General features: G+C 34.6%; 1 protein-coding gene across 3 annotated transcripts in view; it reads right to left on the bottom strand.

The window, feature by feature from the left end:
• XRN1 (5'-3' exoribonuclease 1) overlaps nucleotides 1–17,808 on the bottom strand; it is a 105,801-nt gene that overhangs the window by 53,156 nt on the left and 34,837 nt on the right. For all 3 annotated transcript variants that reach the window (XM_079922486.1, XM_079922484.1, XM_079922485.1), the window contains exons 16-23: nucleotides 16,113–16,282; nucleotides 14,795–14,915; nucleotides 14,597–14,695; nucleotides 10,343–10,446; nucleotides 7,797–7,928; nucleotides 4,925–5,087; nucleotides 4,111–4,224; nucleotides 1,672–1,770 (exon numbers count right to left, since the gene is read on the bottom strand). In XM_079922486.1, coding sequence (XP_079778612.1) covers nucleotides 1,672–1,770; nucleotides 4,111–4,224; nucleotides 4,925–5,087; nucleotides 7,797–7,928; nucleotides 10,343–10,446; nucleotides 14,597–14,695; nucleotides 14,795–14,915; nucleotides 16,113–16,282 — 1,002 coding nt within the window. The remainder of the gene's footprint in view (nucleotides 1–1,671; nucleotides 1,771–4,110; nucleotides 4,225–4,924; nucleotides 5,088–7,796; nucleotides 7,929–10,342; nucleotides 10,447–14,596; nucleotides 14,696–14,794; nucleotides 14,916–16,112; nucleotides 16,283–17,808) is intronic.

The raw sequence follows: 17,808 nt of genomic DNA, 5'->3' as shown, positions 1-17,808 counted from the left end.
CTTATCTTAAATGGATTTCATATACTATGTTCATGTAAATGAATATATAAATATAATAAATATACTATATTTAATAAATTATACAAATATTTTATATTCTTATTTCATGGGAATGTAAGGATTTTTATCATCAGCAAAGCAAAATTTACAGAGAATGGTAAGGAATTATTTTCCACGATTATTTTTTTAATGATCATGTCTACAATGACCCCTAAATGGATAAATTTTTTTAGTCACCTGGTACATAAAGTCACTATTAAAATACATTAATATGCTAGTAAAGAATGCAACACAATCAAAAATATTATCAGATATAGAAATAATTTCAGAATATAAAGGAAGAATTAAGGCAATAGTTCTCTATCACAGGTAGTACCACTTTTCTAATAAGTATCTGAAAATGTGTTGAGGCATATTCAGTTACAATAATTGACACAGGTTAAGAACACTTAGTGTCCAGGCACCAAGATGCCAATTGTCTTGCCATATACAGGGCAGTCCTATTTAATACACAGTAGTCCTGCTCAAAATACAATTAGTACTCCTTTTGAAAAATATTGGATTATGGTATAGTTAAAGTTAATTAAATCACCACAAATATCCTAGAAATTATAAAATAAAAAGTAGAGAAAGAAGGCTTGAGTAAAAGATAAAGAAAATATGTAAAGAGAAAGAAAGTATACTGGAGAAGGCATGCCTAGCAACACTGTACCCTTAGAATTGGGTAGGCTCTGTCAGATCTAAAAAAAGCCAGGGATGAAGCAACAAGTTCTTCTGCCTCCACTGACTCCCAAACAGAGTTCCAGCTTCTTCATCTAAAGGGCCACTCTCCTGATTTCCTGACTATGCCTTCTGAATTATTCCTCCAAAAGAGACCTGATGGCAAGATTTTAGGGACTTCTCTGCTTTCCATAAAGGTTCCTCACGGGTATGCTGATGCCTAATGCCTTAAACGCATTTCACAGGAAATGAAGTTTTAGATTTTTACTACTAGCAAAAATAAAATATAAGTAGCAATGGCTGGCTGAATGTGAATTAATTTCAGTCAAGTTAATTATCTAATCAATCAATAAAAACAAATGATAGATATCGGGATTATCCCCTTACTTTAGCAGAGAAAAATAAAAGGGTGCCATGAACTTAAGTGCAGTTTCCCAATTTTCTCTAGGGACTGTTCATCTTTAGCTGAGTAGAGACATATAACCTTTGCAAGAAGGTCATTTGTTACTTGTAACTAAAAATGCAGACCTTGATTAATTACGAAAGGTTTAAAAAAACCCAAGATTATTCCCAGAGGGTATGCTAATCAATGTGCCACTGGGAATTCCCTGGCGGTCCACTGGTTAGGACTCCGGGCTCTCACTCCTGAGGGCCTGGGTTCAATCCTTGGTCATGGAACTAAGATCCCACAAGCCACACTACCAACAACCATTAACAACAACCATTATAGATTAATAGTGGGATCTCAGCAGTTTTTCCCCCAAAGATTTGCATGAAGTTTTGAGCACAGATTCCACTTATTTTTAACTAATACTAGATACAACTGTGAGAGAATTTAATCAGTGTTAAATAAAATATTTGCAATAATTCAAAGGAGGTACCAAAAATATCTTTCTAACATTTTTAAAGGTAATCAATTCTAAATTAAATCACACGGACTATAGTACTCACATGCTGGTTTTGTATTAAAGCATCAAGATTGGGTTCACATGGAATACTGAAAATCACACGAATCCTGCCTTCTGTAATCACATCCCCTGAATCCTGAACCTTGGAGGGAAAAAAAAAGAAAAAAATCACAGTATGTTTTAGTCTCTTTCACTACATTTTATTTACTTGTTTTTCTACTTATTTGAGTAGTGTTTAGTATTTCTGAAATACAGTAACACAATAAAAGTAGATAGTGGACATTTTCTTCGAATTTGTAAGTGGATGTGCTTATAAATTTGAGTCATTGTACCTTGCTTTAACCAGTTGTTAACCAGCCTTTTAAAAAAAATTAACTTTAATTTGCAAATAACTTCAAACTACCAAAAAGTTGCAAAAATAAAACAAGTCAAAGAACATTTACCCAGATTCACCTATTATCGACATTTAACTCCATTTAACATTTGTGCTCTATGTGTGTATTTACATACACATAATTATTTTTTGAAACTTTCTGAGGGTATATTATATATATCATGTCCATTATCCCTAAATATTTTGGTGCATATTTCCTAAGAAGAGGATATTTTATTATATTACCACAGTACAGTTATTAAATACATAAATTTACAACACAATACTTTTATCTAATCCACTGTCCATACACCAGTTTTGTCAGTTGACCTAAAAGTGACCTATATTTATAGAAAACTCTTTACTCCCTCTACTACAGGATCAGGCTAGGATCAGATATTGCATTTAGTTGTCATATCTCTTTAGCCTCTTTTAATATATCCAGAGCCTTTGTCTTTCATACACTGACATTTTGAAGAATACAGTTCATTCCTCCCTCTCTACCCTGACTTTTTTTTTTTTTTTTTTTTTTTTTTTTTTGCGATATGCGGGCCTCTCACTGTTGTGGCCTCTCTCATTGAGGAGCACAGGCTCCGGACGCGCAGGCCCAGCGGCCATAGCTCACGGGCCCAGCCGCTCCGCAGCACGTGGGATCCTCCCGGACCGGGGCACGAACCCATGTCCCCTGCATTGGCAAGCAGACTCTCAACCACTGCGCCACCAGGGAAGCCCCCTACCCTGACTTTTTAAAAACATTTCTACATTTGGGATTTGTCTAGTGTTTCTCGTGATTAGGTTAATATTACATATTCTCAGCCAGAATAGTGCACAGAGGATGTGTCCTTTGTAGAGTACCCCATCTGGAGGTACATGATGTTCATCTGTTCCTCACTATTTTTTAATTTTGATCACACAATCAAGATGTTGCTCAATTTCTTTACTGTACAGTTATAGTTTTTTGTTTTCCTTGCAACTAAATAAACAATCTGTGGGGAGACACTTTCTAAAACCATGAAAATATCTTGCTCCTGATCAAAAATTCCCCTTAGATTTAGCTTCCAATGATGATTGTTGCCTGATTCAATCTGAATCATTATGCTTGTTAAATGATGGTTTTCCAACTCCCTCATTCCCTCCACAATTATCCCTGACATGATAATATAGGCAAAAGTCTTTCCTTTCTCCATTTATTTACCTATTTATTATCACTATGGAATCATGCATTCCTATTCCCCGCCCCTGATGGTTTATAATTCAATATGTACTCAATTACTTTGGTACTTAAACAGTCCCAGATTTGGCCGGTAGGAGCCTCTTCAACCTGGTACCTGTGTACCACATATGCTCACATCATTCTTGTGAGTACTTCCTTGCTTTCCCGCATAACTAGTAGTTCTAGGCTCATCGTGTACTTATTCTGCCTCAGCCCTGTAATCAGCCATTTCTCTGAGAAGGCCAGTTCCTTTTTGTGGGATACGGTGTTAGAGATCAAGATCAGAGTGTTACATGCTACCAGGGTATCTTTGCTTCCAATCCTTATGAGCAAATAGGGCTAGAAAATATATGTACGTATAGGCACATATGCATTCATATTATCTACAAACATACATAAATATACCCATATACATGTGCCTATATACATACACATACACACGTATAAAGTATTTTAGCAATCATGAGTTCACATTAATACCTCCAATTCTAATCTGTTCCCACAGGTCCTTTCTTGCATTCTCCTGTTCTATACTTACAAGTACCTTTTCCCATGTGAGAGCTGGAGTTCCCCAAAACATCAACACATTTATCAATTCATCAACCCAATAATACATTGAAAATAATTTCAGAATTGCTTCATCCGTACTACAATAAATAAACCTATGAAAAAAGAGATTAGAATCTGAATTCTTCTTCCACCACCTCCTGATCTCAGTGTGCTCAACACTAAAGATATATAGCCAAATATTGTGTTTATAAATTAGATGAATGAACTCTTTCTTTTTTCCCCCTTCAGTATTACATTTTATTTTATGCCTAAATGAAGAGAAGTTAAATAACTGTATTAACTTGAAACCATAAAGAAATTTAATAGTAATAATAACAGGTACTAACTTCTCCAGTGCATCCATAATAGGGTGTTCCCAGCATAAAGACCATACTTCTAGGAGGAAACAAGTCATCCAATGTTTTAATATTGGAGAAACGGGAGTCAAAAGCTCGGATGTCCTATGTATAATGAAATATAAAAGTGAATCGTTACAGTCAAAATTTCTATAGACTGCATATCAAGATTTTTTCCTATGGGATTATGACTATGCTGTCTACAAATGTCAAATGTAAAGATTTTCTACATAACAATACCAGAATCTAAAATTTATTATCTCCTTATATGCCAGACACTCTTCTAGGTACTTTACATATTTATTAGTTCATTTCATCCTGAAGACAACCCTCTGTGGCAGAGACCATTACTAGCCCCACTTTATAGATGAGGAAACTAAAGCACAGAAAGGTGATCTTGCCCAAGGTCATATGGCTAAGAAGTCAACTCAGTCAGTACTCTTAATCACTATGCTATACTGCTTCCCCCAAATTACATGATCACTACATGCATTTAAAAAAATTTGCCCCCTTACAACATCTAAGATCACAAACACAAAAGCAAATGCTTTTTGTATTTACTAATTTATTTAAAGCAAACTTTTTGTGAGAATAATAAATAAATACAAAAGAAAAGTTTCCTAACCATACACAGAATGAGTGTCTGAGCGTGTTATACTCCTTTTAAACACTACAGTATTTTGCAAATTACATTAAATAATAATATCTATTATATATTGCTGCATATTAATATGATATAGTGTTTTCTTTATACAGTGTGCAACAGTGTACATTAAGATAGAATTGAGACCTGAAGGAGACTTACTTGGACAATAGTTTGATAAACAAATGGAAGAACTTGTTTTGACCACTGTTTCTCTAGACGGACTTCACCATTTTGATTTACTTGGTATTTACGACCTGTGAGTAACTGACCATATACAACTGCAGATGTTTCATTTATTATTATTCCTTTTCTTCTCAGGTAGCTCAAAGAAAAAATAAAAAATAAATATAGATGTGTATGAGTGTGCATATATTCTAAGATGATAATCATCATTCAAACTACCAACTCATAATCAAATGCTTAAATAAACTTTAAATAAATATGCTAGCAGTTCTGAGTACCTAACTTAAGACTTTTTGCATTATCCTGTGGCTACCTTTCCCAAAGTCTGTAAGATTAAATAAGAACTCATAGAGTTGTAAGAAACTCCTGTGTTTCATACCCACTAGGCTGGCTATAACAAAAAACTGAAAACAAGAAGCGCTGTGGGACTTCCCTGGTGGCGCAGTGGTTAAGAATCAGCCTGCCAGTGCTGGGGACACGGGTTTAAGCCCTGGTCTGGGAAGATCCCACATGCTGTGGAGCAACTAAGCCCATGTGCCACAACTACTGAGCCTGCGCTCTAGAGCCCGTGAGCCACAACTATTGAGCCCGTGTGCCACAACTACTGAAGCCTGTGCGCCTAGAGCCCGTGCTCTGCACCAAGAGAAGCCACCACAATGAGAAGCCCGTGCACTGCAATGAAGAGTGGCCTCCACTCGCCACAACTAGAGAAAGCCCACATATAGCAACAAAGACCCAATGCAGCCAAAAAAAAAAAAAAAAGAAAAGTGTTGGAAAGGATGTGGAGAGACTGGAACACTTGTATACTGCTGATGGGAATGTAAAACAGTGCAGCCACTGTGGAAAACAGTTTCACAGTTCCTCAGAAAGTTAAACAGAGAACTGCCAAACAGCCTGGCAATTCCACTCCTAAGTATGTAACCAAAGAACTGGAAACAAGTAATCAAACAAATATTTATAGACCTATGCTCATAACAGCACTATTCACAATAGCAAAAAGGTGGAAAGAAGCCATATGTCCAACAGATGAATGCACGAACAAAAGGTGGTATATCCATACAATGAAATATTTGGCCATAAAAAGAAGTAAGTATTGACATATACTACAATATGTATGAACCCCCTAAACATGCTAAGTAAAAGAAGCCAGACACAAAAGGTCACATATTATGTGACTCTATTTATATGAAACATCCAGAATAGGTAAATCCAGAAAGAGAAAATAGAGATTGACAGGGAGGGGCATTCAGTGAGCCTTTTCAGTCTAAAGTAGGGGTTGGCAAACTATGGTAACGGGCTAAATCCAGACTGCCTCCTATTCTTATAAATAAAATTTACTGGAACACAGTCAATCATTTATTTAATATCTATGGCTGCTTTTGTGATATAACAACAGAGTTGAGAAGTTGTGACAAAAACTGTAAAGTCTACAAAGCCTAAAGTATTTAGTATTTGGCCTTTACAGAAAAAGTGTGCTGATTCCTGATATGAAGATGCAATCATTCTTCACCTGAGGGATATTTTCTTGTCTCCTTTCCATTTCCTCTTTCTAGAACTCCTCTCAGCTACATATCAGAAATTCTGACTATACTATTTTCATCTCTTTGTGTACTATGTGCTGAAGAAATTCCTTAGCTTGATCTTTTAGCCCACTGATTCACTTTTCAGTATGCCCATATTACTATTCAGACCATCTACTGAGCTCATTATAGAAATCATAATTTTATTTTCGTATATGTGTTTATACAAAAATATATGTATTATATAATATACACTATATATAGTTAAATAACATTATTATATATACATATATTTTATATAGCTAAATTAAAATTATGGTGAAAAAACCAGATATGTTCCCTACCCTTATGGAGCCTACTATCTATGAAAAGAGTCTTAAAGTAACCACATTCATAAATTTATTATTATGATTCTATTTATATGCGATAAAAGAAAATTCAGAATGATGTGAGCTATGACAGGGGTATCTAACTTACACTATTGGGAGGCCAAAAATGCTCTTCTCCCCCTGACAGCTGTGTTCATCTCCTTTTATGTTGGATAGCTTTTCATGGTCTTTTTACATATTTCCTGTTTAATCATCTTTGAATAAGGATATTATGGCCTGTATTAGCTCCTATAATTGTAGAAGAGGTGTCTCCTTGAGTTCCCATTTATCAATGGATGCTACTACAGTATGAACAGGAGGGCTGACTGATATACATTTATAACACCATTTCACGTGCCACTGCCAGTTTCTATTATTCTGTTTTGGTTTAGGGAATTCTAGTGTTTGGATGAAAAAGGAGAGGTACTGTTAGGGTGGGATCATGGGACACAAAGCACCCTGAAAATTAGCATTCCAAGGAGGGTTAGCTTCTTCTTTACTTAGCTGGTATAGACCTTGCATTTCTGAATTCAGAGCATAAGGGACTTGGGTGTAGGGAGGAGGGGAGTAGGGAGGAGGGAAGGGTGAAGAACAAAGGAGAGTATGCCCTCCTATTTTTATTAGTTACATGTGGCCAAGAAATTCAGTGGCCTTATGGTTAGTGAAATTAACTCTCAAATTCAGGCAACTTATGAACTGTGTATTCCTAGTGTAAGTGATTATGTCTTTTCTTTTTTTTTTGTACATCATGAAGTATTTTAGTGACAAACTGGGCAAGGCTCTAACTGCTGCTAACCAGATTTTATTTTAAATTAGAACTCATTACTTTTTTAGACCATAAAATGAAGATGCAGTCAGTATTCAGAGTAATCACACTAAGTGGAAAATAAGTTAAAAAATAAGTACATTAGACCACCACATTCTAGTTCAATGACATTAAATACTATTTATGACACTCACTATTCTGAAATTCCTTGTACTTCTTTTGTCCAGTTAGATTGTTCTTTGTCTCCAAGATGGACCACTTTAGAGGGTGGTGCAGTTCTTCCCAAATAAAGCTTCTGTGTTCCTGCAGGTTCTTCCAAGTAAAACCTTAAAAATTAAAATTATATTACCCACAAATTTGTGGTTTAATATAGAGTTCTAGTAGTGTGAGTCTTCAAAGTGAAAAGATTTCTACATGGTATAATGGTAAAAACCCAAAAAACAAAAAGCCTCCTTTTTAAAAACTGTAATATGAATTTCAGAACAAACACTTGTAAAAAATTTTAATCAAAATTTAAAACAAATTATTATTCTTTCTCTATAAGAAATTAAACTAAATACATAATAAAAATATAAAATTTTAAAGAATTAATACTCTCAAATTCAATAAAGTAGTTTTTTTTTTTTTTTTTTTTGAGGTACGCGGGCCTCTCACTGTTGTGGCCTCTCCCGTTGAGGAGCACAGGCTCCGGACGCGCAGGCTCAGCGGCCATGGCTCACAGGCCTAGCCGCTCCGCGGCATGTGGGATCTTCCCGGACCGAGGCACGAACCCGTGTCCCCTGCATCGGCAGGTGGACTCTCAAGCACTGCGCCACCAGGGAAGCCCCAATAAAGTAGTTTTGCTAAAAAAGTTTAACTTGATTCTAATCAAGCCACTATACCTAACTCCCAGTTTCACAGGAAACATGTGGGATGGAGGACCAACTTAAATGACACTAAGAGGAAACAACTAGGTAAATTCAGAATTCTAAAAAATAACTGGCTTGGACTTTAAGAAAAAAGGCAGGGAAGTAAGTTTAGCCAGGTCCTAGGATATAAAATCAACATACAGAAATCAATTACATTTCTATATACTGGCTGGGGAAACTGAAATTGAAAACATAATACTATCTATAGTTGCTCCAAAAAGTTTTAAATACTTAGGTAGGTATAAATCTAACAAAACATATACAGGTTCAGTATGCTGAGGAAACAAAATAGTGATAAAAGAAATCAAAGATTAAAATAAATGGAGAGATAAATGGAGCTTCATTTATCCATTTGGATCAGAAGACTCAACATAGTAAAGATGTCAAATCTCCACAAATTATAAGTTTAGTACAATTCCTATCAAAATTTCTCAAAAATTTTTATAAATATAAAAAAAATTATTCTAAACTATATATAGAAAGGCAAAGGACCAAAAATAGTTAAAACAATTTTGAAAAAAAAAAAAAGTAAGGAATCGCTCTACCTAAGGTTAAGACTTACTACATAGCTACAGTAACAAGACAATGTGGTGTAGGCATAAAAATAGACATAGAGGCAAATGCAACAACACAGAGAACCCACAAGTAGACCCATACAAATATGCTCAACTTATTTTTGACATAGGTGTAAAAGCAAACTAATGGAGGAAGGAGAGTTTTTTCAACAAATAGTACTCGAGTTAATTCAATATTCATAGGTAAACATATGAAACTTGACCCAAACCTCATACCTTATATAAAAATTAATTCAAAATGGATCATGGATTTAAATGTAAAAGGAGAAGGTAAAACTATAAAACTTTTTGGAGAAAATCTTCTTTGGGACCTAGGGCTAGGTCAAGAGTTCTTAGACCAAAAGCACGATCCATAAAACTAAAAACTGATAACTGGACTTCATCAAAAAGGCAGGGGAACCGAATTTTGATGATAAAAAAAGAATGTTCAATACCAGTTCATACTGGTACTGACTTCTCATCTACAAAATTACGCAACAAAACACAACTGAGATACGTTTGCAGAGACCTAAGGAAAAAGGATTAGGCCTCTAACTCTAAACCTATGCATGAGAAAAACAACCAAAAAAACCTTTTGGATATGTAATAACTCAGAAAACATTAACATCCTCACATTTTCTCCGAAAAAAAAATTACTTTAGAAAGTTCTAGACATGAAAAATAACAAAAGAACAAGATATCAGACCAAGTAAAAGATGACAAAGAATAGCTTGTCTAAATAATCACTGATAAAATGATTGTGAACTTGAATAAAATGTTAAGAAATTATTTTTAGAATAGAAGATACGTGTTTTTTAATATATTATTTAAATGAAACCTGGGAAAGGCATGGAAAAGGTAAGGTTACATATGCTATTTATTCTTGTCAGAAAGAAATATATTTGCTAATTTATATAATGATAACTGGTAGAAAAGAATTAGGATATAGAACCTCCAAGCTATTGAAAGGAAAAGAAGGCAAAAGGGAAAAAATAATATATGCATCTAAAATATGCATCTCAACATTATAAAGCAACTATACTCCAATAAAATTTAATTTAAAAAATAAAATAAAATACTAATAAAAAATATGCATCTCAAGGTATGTACAATAAACTGTCAATAGTGGTTGAACCTGGAGTGGTATGATTAGAGGACTTTCATTTTCACTATAGAGTGTAAATATTTTACAAATATTATATCAGTTAAAATGTATGAATAAAAGCCAACAAATAGCAAAGCACATATAAACTTTAAAAATTATAAATAAAATCTTACTTAGTTTCTCCATCTGATACACCAACAACTCTAGCTTCTTCAAGATGAGGCCAATTAACAAAGAGAGACTTCCCAAGCACTGATGAAGCTATATTTTCTACACTCTTAAAAGCAAAAACAGAAAAGTTCATTCATGTTTTAGGTCCAAGAGAGAATTTTACAGAGACAAAATTAAATAATTAAAACTGGCTTGTGTTTATAACAGTGTACTTAAAATCTATAAAAACCATGCCTTAATAATTAAAACAGATATAAAATATTATTTGATGGCTCAGGCCAATTATTCCCTATTAGTAACTGCTCTTCTCAGCTTTATTCCCACTTAAATATTCCATCCACTTGAATTCAATTTTTAAAATTTCTCTTCTCTAAGTTGTGCCTTTATTGCCAACTACTCTCTGTCTTTCTAGTACATTTTCCAGGATTCCTGTTCTTTTAGATTTTTTCCCTTTCCTTTAAGTTTATTTATTTTTATTTAAAAATTTTTTTTGGCCATGTCATGCGGCATGCAGGATCTTAGTTCCCTGACCAGGGATTGAACCCTAGCCCCCTGCAGTGGAAGCGTGGAGTCTTAACCACTGGACCACCAGAGAAGTCTTCCTTCTTAAAAAAAATTTTTTTTTCAGTTGTTTTTACTTATCTGCCTTTCTTTATTCTTTAATTTATTATGAATCTGTATAAGCTTACCAACTTTACCTTCCCCTCTGCCAATCTCTTCTTATTAGAAGGGAACTATGACCAACTTAAAAGTAATTTTCTGCAGTATAAACATCTCAACACTAGGAAGCTTGCCTCCTCATTTGTTCAGCAGCACTGGCAGTTATTAGTGAAGGATGGCCCACTGATTTTAATCCTAAATGAAATTACTTGGCGAGAAAACAGGTTTCAGTAAAATCAAACAGAAGAACACTGACCTATAATGTGAGTATTACTGTTCACAATAGCAGCCAACATTAGTAGAAATAATGTTCAGCAAGAAACCTAGGTTCTTAGTTCTGCTGCTAACTAGCTGAGTGAATGTCCCTTTCCCAATCTCCATTTAAGTTTTTTAATTTGTAAAATTAATGAGCTGGATTAGCTGCCTCACAAAATTCCATCCAGTTGTAAAATTCTATGATTCTATTATTCTCATGATTATCAGCTTATTTTTCTCATGGAAACTGAGAAAAGTGAAAAGAACAGCATAGATGTCTAGAAAAGGGCTATTATTATTTCATATCAAATAATCAGATAGCATAAAACAGAATCTAAAATATGTAATTCATTTCAGTTTGTGGTTGGTATAATTAAATAGAACACTAGACTTATTTCAAGTTAGAAACTATGGGTCCAAAATTGGGTTCTGCCTCTCTTCAGCTATGGACTCTTAGGCAAATCCTTTAATCCCACTGAGTCTCAGTTTTCTTTTATGAGAAGAAGTTATAACATCTACCTCACAATATTTATTTAAGGATAAAATAATATACACAAAAGCTTTTTTAAACTATAAAACACTGCACAGTTGGCCCTCTGTATCCATGGGTTCCACATCTGCAGATTAAACCAACTACTGATGGAGAATATTTAAAAAAACAGAAAGAAAAAACTCCAGAAAGTTTCAACAAATGCTGGCAACTATTTACATAGCATTTACATTGTATTTACAATTATTTATATTGTATTAAGTATTATAAGTAAAAGAGATGATCTAAAGTATAAGGCAGGATGTGTGTAGGTCATATGCAAATATTACACCATTTTATATAAGAGACTTGAGCATCCACAGATTTTGGTATCAGTGGGGAGTCCTGGAACCAATGTCCCATGGATACTGAGGGACAACTGTATAAATATTCTGTATGAAATAATACCTTAAGTACAAATTCTTAAAAGGAAACATTATTATTATTATTACTGTTGGTCAGACAACAACTTTGTGGTAGAAACTGAAGTTGAAATATAAATTTTGATTCACATTTTTTCTTTTCATTATGCTTAATCATTATTAGCAAATACTTCTTTAACAAATAGAGATGACTATTTTTAGACTTTTGGGGGTAACCTTTTATTTTATTTACTATATTTAGACATCTCTTACAGTGAACACATAAAAGAATGACTATTCTGATAAATAAAACAAGTTTCAACATTAGAACTAGGCTCCCTTAATTATCCTTTTCCCTTCTTTCCTAGATTAATCCTTTCCCCGTAAGCCCTAGAGGCAATCCACTTCACATCCTTTCCCTCTACAGTGCCTTTAAGACCTCCTTTCTTCTTGAGCTCTACCTCTCTTCTTTTGTACGGATTTGCTAAATGAGCTGCCTCTTCTTTACCTACAGTTATGTTTCTAGCCCTCTTTTCAATGATAAACTTCTTAACCAAGGGCTTAAGACTTGCTACCTCGACTTCCCACCTAACGAGTCCCGGATTAGTACTTAGGAATTGGACTTCTGCCTCCAACAACTTATGGGAATGGAATCCTCAAAGTCCAGTAATGATGCCCAAAGGACAAACTCACAGACCTTATTTTAGTTTTCACTCATCTTGAACTGTATGTACCATCTACTCCATGCTTCTGTGACACTACTAAACATGGGAATTATTCTCTTTCTTCTCTGAACACTATGTAACTTTTACTGGTTCCTTTTCCACCCTTTCCACCCATGGGTACTTCCTCATGCTGGGGCCTTGAACCCTGAGAATCCCCTTTCTTCAAGGAAATGAGCCCCGAGGCCCCAGCCATTACTTCCTTGCCAACGCCCTACATATCCCTATTGCTTTACAAGCTCTAGCTCCAGGTATTCAACTGTGTATAAGTTGCCTTTCTTTTTTAATTAATTAATTAAATTTATTTTTTCATTTATTTTTTTCGGTACGCGGGCCTCTCACTTTTGTGGCCTCTCCCGTTGCGGAGCACAGGCTCCGGACGCTCAGCGGCCATGGCTCACGGGCCCAGCCGCTCCGCGGCATGTGGGATCTTCCCGGACCGGGGCACGAACCTGCGTCCCCTGCATCGGCAGGCGGACTCTCAACCACTGCCCCACCAGGGAAGCCCATAAGTTGCCTTTCTTGACTGAAGTTTTTCATCTGAACCACAGAACACAAAAAACAATTTGACTATGTATTTCCCCAATTCTTCCAAGGATGGTACATAACTAGTACCATTCTAAATGCACAAAAGGTAAATTAATCTATTATAAACGAACGGATGACTTAGGGCAAGAGGGCTTAAAACTCTTGTGGAACTCTGTTGAGAAAGGCTGAAAGGGCGGCTCCAGTTAAATGTCCTAGCACCAACTTGAAATTCTATTACTGATAATTAATCCCCTCAAGCCAGTGCCTCTCCCATTTTAACTTCTTTATTCCAATAAACAGTAATTGTTTTTCAGTTAATTAGTCTGATATCTAAGAGTGATTCATATTTAATATTTTCTTTTTCTTTTCATCCCCTATTTTTGAACAAATGATGAAACTTGTGAATTTTATTTAGTCCTTCCTGTTCATCTAGATCTATTACCACTTCCACAGTTTATGTCCTTATTGTCTAAGGCTTCTATAACCACAACCTCAACTTGCAGGCTTTTCCATTTTCTTCCATTTTTTTGTATGCACTTTAGTCTACTATATTGCCACCAAATTAATCTTTATGAAAATACCAATTTCAAGATAACAGTCATGAAAAATAAGTCCAAACTCCTTAGCCTGGTATTCAAGGTCCTCCATAATCTGGCCTCAATCTGTTTTTTCAACCTTATTGTCTATTATTTCCCAATATAAGTCCTCTGATTCAGTCAGGTTTATCTATTCCTTCTCCTCAAATACATCACATTTACTCTAAAAAAAGAAAAAGTATTAAAAAAAATTCAGACCTATAAAAAGGTTAAAAAAATAAGATAATGTATCACATTTATTTTTTACTATAACTCCCAGCTCATGTTATTCTTTTCAACTGGAATACCTTTCCCCTCCTTTTTCCTCTTTGTGATAATCTTTCTTTTAGCACCCAGCTCAAGCTTATTTTCATTTACAGATCTGTACTTAATCTTTAGCTCACACAGCTCATCTCCTCTTCAAATTCCTACAGCATTTTTTTTGCTCATTATGTCACAATTATATATGTCCTTTAATTTGTGTAAATGTTTCTTTACTTTACCCTTATTTCCTGTGAACTTCTGGAGTTACTACATGTTATACCACTTTGGAAAACACGTTGCAGCTAAAACAGTTTTATGCATAATAAGCACCTAAGAAATATATAATGAAGAAAATACTTACAAGTTCATCTGATTCTGCATTCACTAATATTTCCAACATCATGTTTTCTCCACGACTGCTTTGCTGGAATACTTGAACCCCACTTTTCTTCAAAAAAAACTTTAAAAGAAGTCATAGAATTTAATTTTAATTTTTTCTCCATTATCACTTCACATTCAATAAAGTGAAAAAATTTTATGAAAATAAATAGCCACTGACTTTGTGTTTGATGTGTTTCAAAGTAGGAAATCCACAGAAATATAATGCCTTTTGGTCAACCCTGGTTATTTTGTTTTTGCTTATGTCTACACGCCAAGCATCTAATGATATTATTCTATACCTAGAAAATAAATGGAGGCATTTAATTTAAAATTCATACATTGCAAGCAATCACAGGTTTTCAGCATTCCCTTCAGTATTTTGCCAGAGTCCTTCTTGCTTTTAACAGGAGAATTAACAATTCGTCCTTTAAGAGAAAGAAAATATAGAGCAGCAGATTCTTCGTTGGTATTGATCCAGACACAACCATGCCTGTAAGATACTGAGTGGACGTCCTCCCCATTAATTTAAAATATATATATATTAAAAAAATAATATATATAAAATATATAAATTATATATGTATATATACATGATTTTTATACTAAAGGAACATACAAAATATACTACAAATCTCTATATCCTCCATGTTCCAAAACCCAGAATGGAAAATAAACATTTTATAATGTCTATTTCATCTTTCTCTTTGTTTTAACAAAAGGAAAAATCATAACTGAGAAACGTTTATCTGCAACACGACTGCCATCTAGATATTATTTGCAGAGAAGATGAGAGAAGAGAAAAAACAAGGAAGACATCTTAATGAAGAAGAGAAAGTAGAAATAGGTTTGAGGCAAGAAACAGAGGAGCTATTTTTTTTTTTTTTTTTGCAGTACGCGGGCCTCTCACTGTTGTGGCCTCTCCTGTTGCGGAGCACAGGCTCCGGACGCACAGGCTCAGCGGCCATGGCTCACGGGCCCAGCCGCTCTGCGGCATGTGGGATCTTCCCAGACCGGAGCACGAACCCGTGTCCCCTGCATTGGCAGGCGGACTCTCAACCACTGCACCACCAGGGAAGCCCCCAGAGGAGCTCTTTTATTTCTTGTTCTCCTTCTTTCCAGTTGGGGGGTTGGGGAGTATAAGAGGTAAAGCCATAGCATGTCAAATAATGCTGAGAGCAGACACTGGCAATGGAAACAAAAATTCATAGAACTTCTTGAGGGAGAGAACAGATATATACAGGGGCAGGACAACTTTAACAGAAGACGAAAACAGAGAAGCAGAATTGGACCAAAACAGAGAACTATAGAAACAACTGTGAGAGAGAGAGAGAGAAAGAGAGAGATGCTATGATTCTTGGCAAGTTGCATGTAATTCATTATCAATTGACTACAACTGTCATAAATTATTTGTTAATTCTCCAAGTAGATATTCAAAAGCTTGCTTTTTTTTTTTTTTTTGAGCTCTCTGTTGTTGAAAAATTACCAAACAACATTACCTGGCGCAGCATCGTCCTATGGCAGGGAACTTTTCTGGCCATGGAGAGGGGTACGTGAACTCTGTCTCGCTATCATACCAGCACATTAGGCACTCACTATGTTGGTTTCTTTTCCTCTCTTCTTTTTTCAGGGAGTGGTTGCATGTCTCCATGGCTTCCAACAATCGCTTCTGAATATAAAGATTGGAGAGAGGGGTTAAAAATACAAAAAGTCTGTAATCTCAACATACAGAATAAATATTTTCCCTAGGAATACAGAATTACTATTTGTGTTCTTGAAAAACAAAAATCTTAACTAATACAATTCTTTTCCATTTCATTAAATGAAAAACAGATGTGCTATTCTTGTTTCAAAGGGCCCTAGAATATTGCTTGTCACTACAAATTCCTCTGAAACTATCACTCTAACAGCAATCACTAACGTGTGGATAAAATCAGCAGAAAATCAAAATTTAAATATGAATTGATCGTAATTATAATTTATCTTAATTCACTGCTCATTGATCTCTTACTTTACAAATTGTACAATGGTATAGGTATGTTCATCTTTCCAATTATCTTTTGTATTTAACATAATTCCAATCAAATCACAATGGTTTAAAATACTTCTTTTTAAAGGACAAAATGATGTTAGTGTTCATATTGGAAGGATGAATGTGTGAGCTGCACAAAGTTACCAGGAACTTGTCTTACCAGATCCTATCACTTTTTATAAAACTACCTGTAAGCAAAACATTTAAGTATTGACACCACAAGAGACCCACAGACCAGAAGAACAAAACAGAGTTCAAAAACAAATCCAAATCTACGTCAAACATGGTATTTCAGATATTTAAATAACGCTTTTGTCATAACTAGCCATCCAGCTAGGAGAGAAAGCACATATATTTTCCAATATCATACCGTATACAAAAGCAAGTGTCAGAGTAATGAGACAACAAAAATAATGGGAAAAAATCTAGGAGATTATTGATAATTTGGAGTGAAAAACTCTTAAATAAGGCAGGAAAAAGCTGAACAGCTTTAAGGAAAAAGACATTTTTCAAGTAAAAGAAAATGTATGTGATAAAAGATGTCACAAAAAAATCAACAGGCAAATGCCACACTGGGGAAAAATATTCCTAATATAAAAAGAGTTGTTCAAAATCAAAGAAAGAAAATGAGGAAAAGGATATAGACAGACAATTTACAAAAGAGAAAATGCAAAAGACAAACATACATCAAAATATACTTAAATTAGGAATCAGGGAAAAATAAATTTGAATGAATGGCATTCTTTATCATCAGTAGACTTTATCAACAAAATTAAATAAAGCAATAATATTCAGGACTAGAAAAGCAGAGAAGTAGGCACTTAAATATTGCTGGTGTAAATTACACCAGTCTTCTTGAAAAAGAAGACTGGTAATATTCATTAAAACAAAAAATACACATTACCATTAACCAAGCATTCCTGCTTTGGGGATTCTACCTTATAAAAATAAAATCTCTGATATATAAGAATGCATTAACAACAACAACAAAAAAAGAATGCATTAACAAACAAACAAACAAAAAGAATACATAAACACACAAGTCCTTTTTTCATAGCATGTGTACAGTGGCAAAAAACATTAAGATTCATAAGAATTTGCAGAATTAGTAATGGTGTGTTCCCATGTACCTTTCAATGATAACATCTTACAGCCACAGTACA

The sequence above is a fragment of the Stenella coeruleoalba genome (genome assembly GCF_951394435.1).
Source record: "Stenella coeruleoalba genome assembly, chromosome: 5".
NCBI lineage: Eukaryota > Metazoa > Chordata > Mammalia > Artiodactyla > Delphinidae > Stenella > Stenella coeruleoalba.
This window is presented reverse-complemented; position numbering and strand designations above follow the sequence as displayed.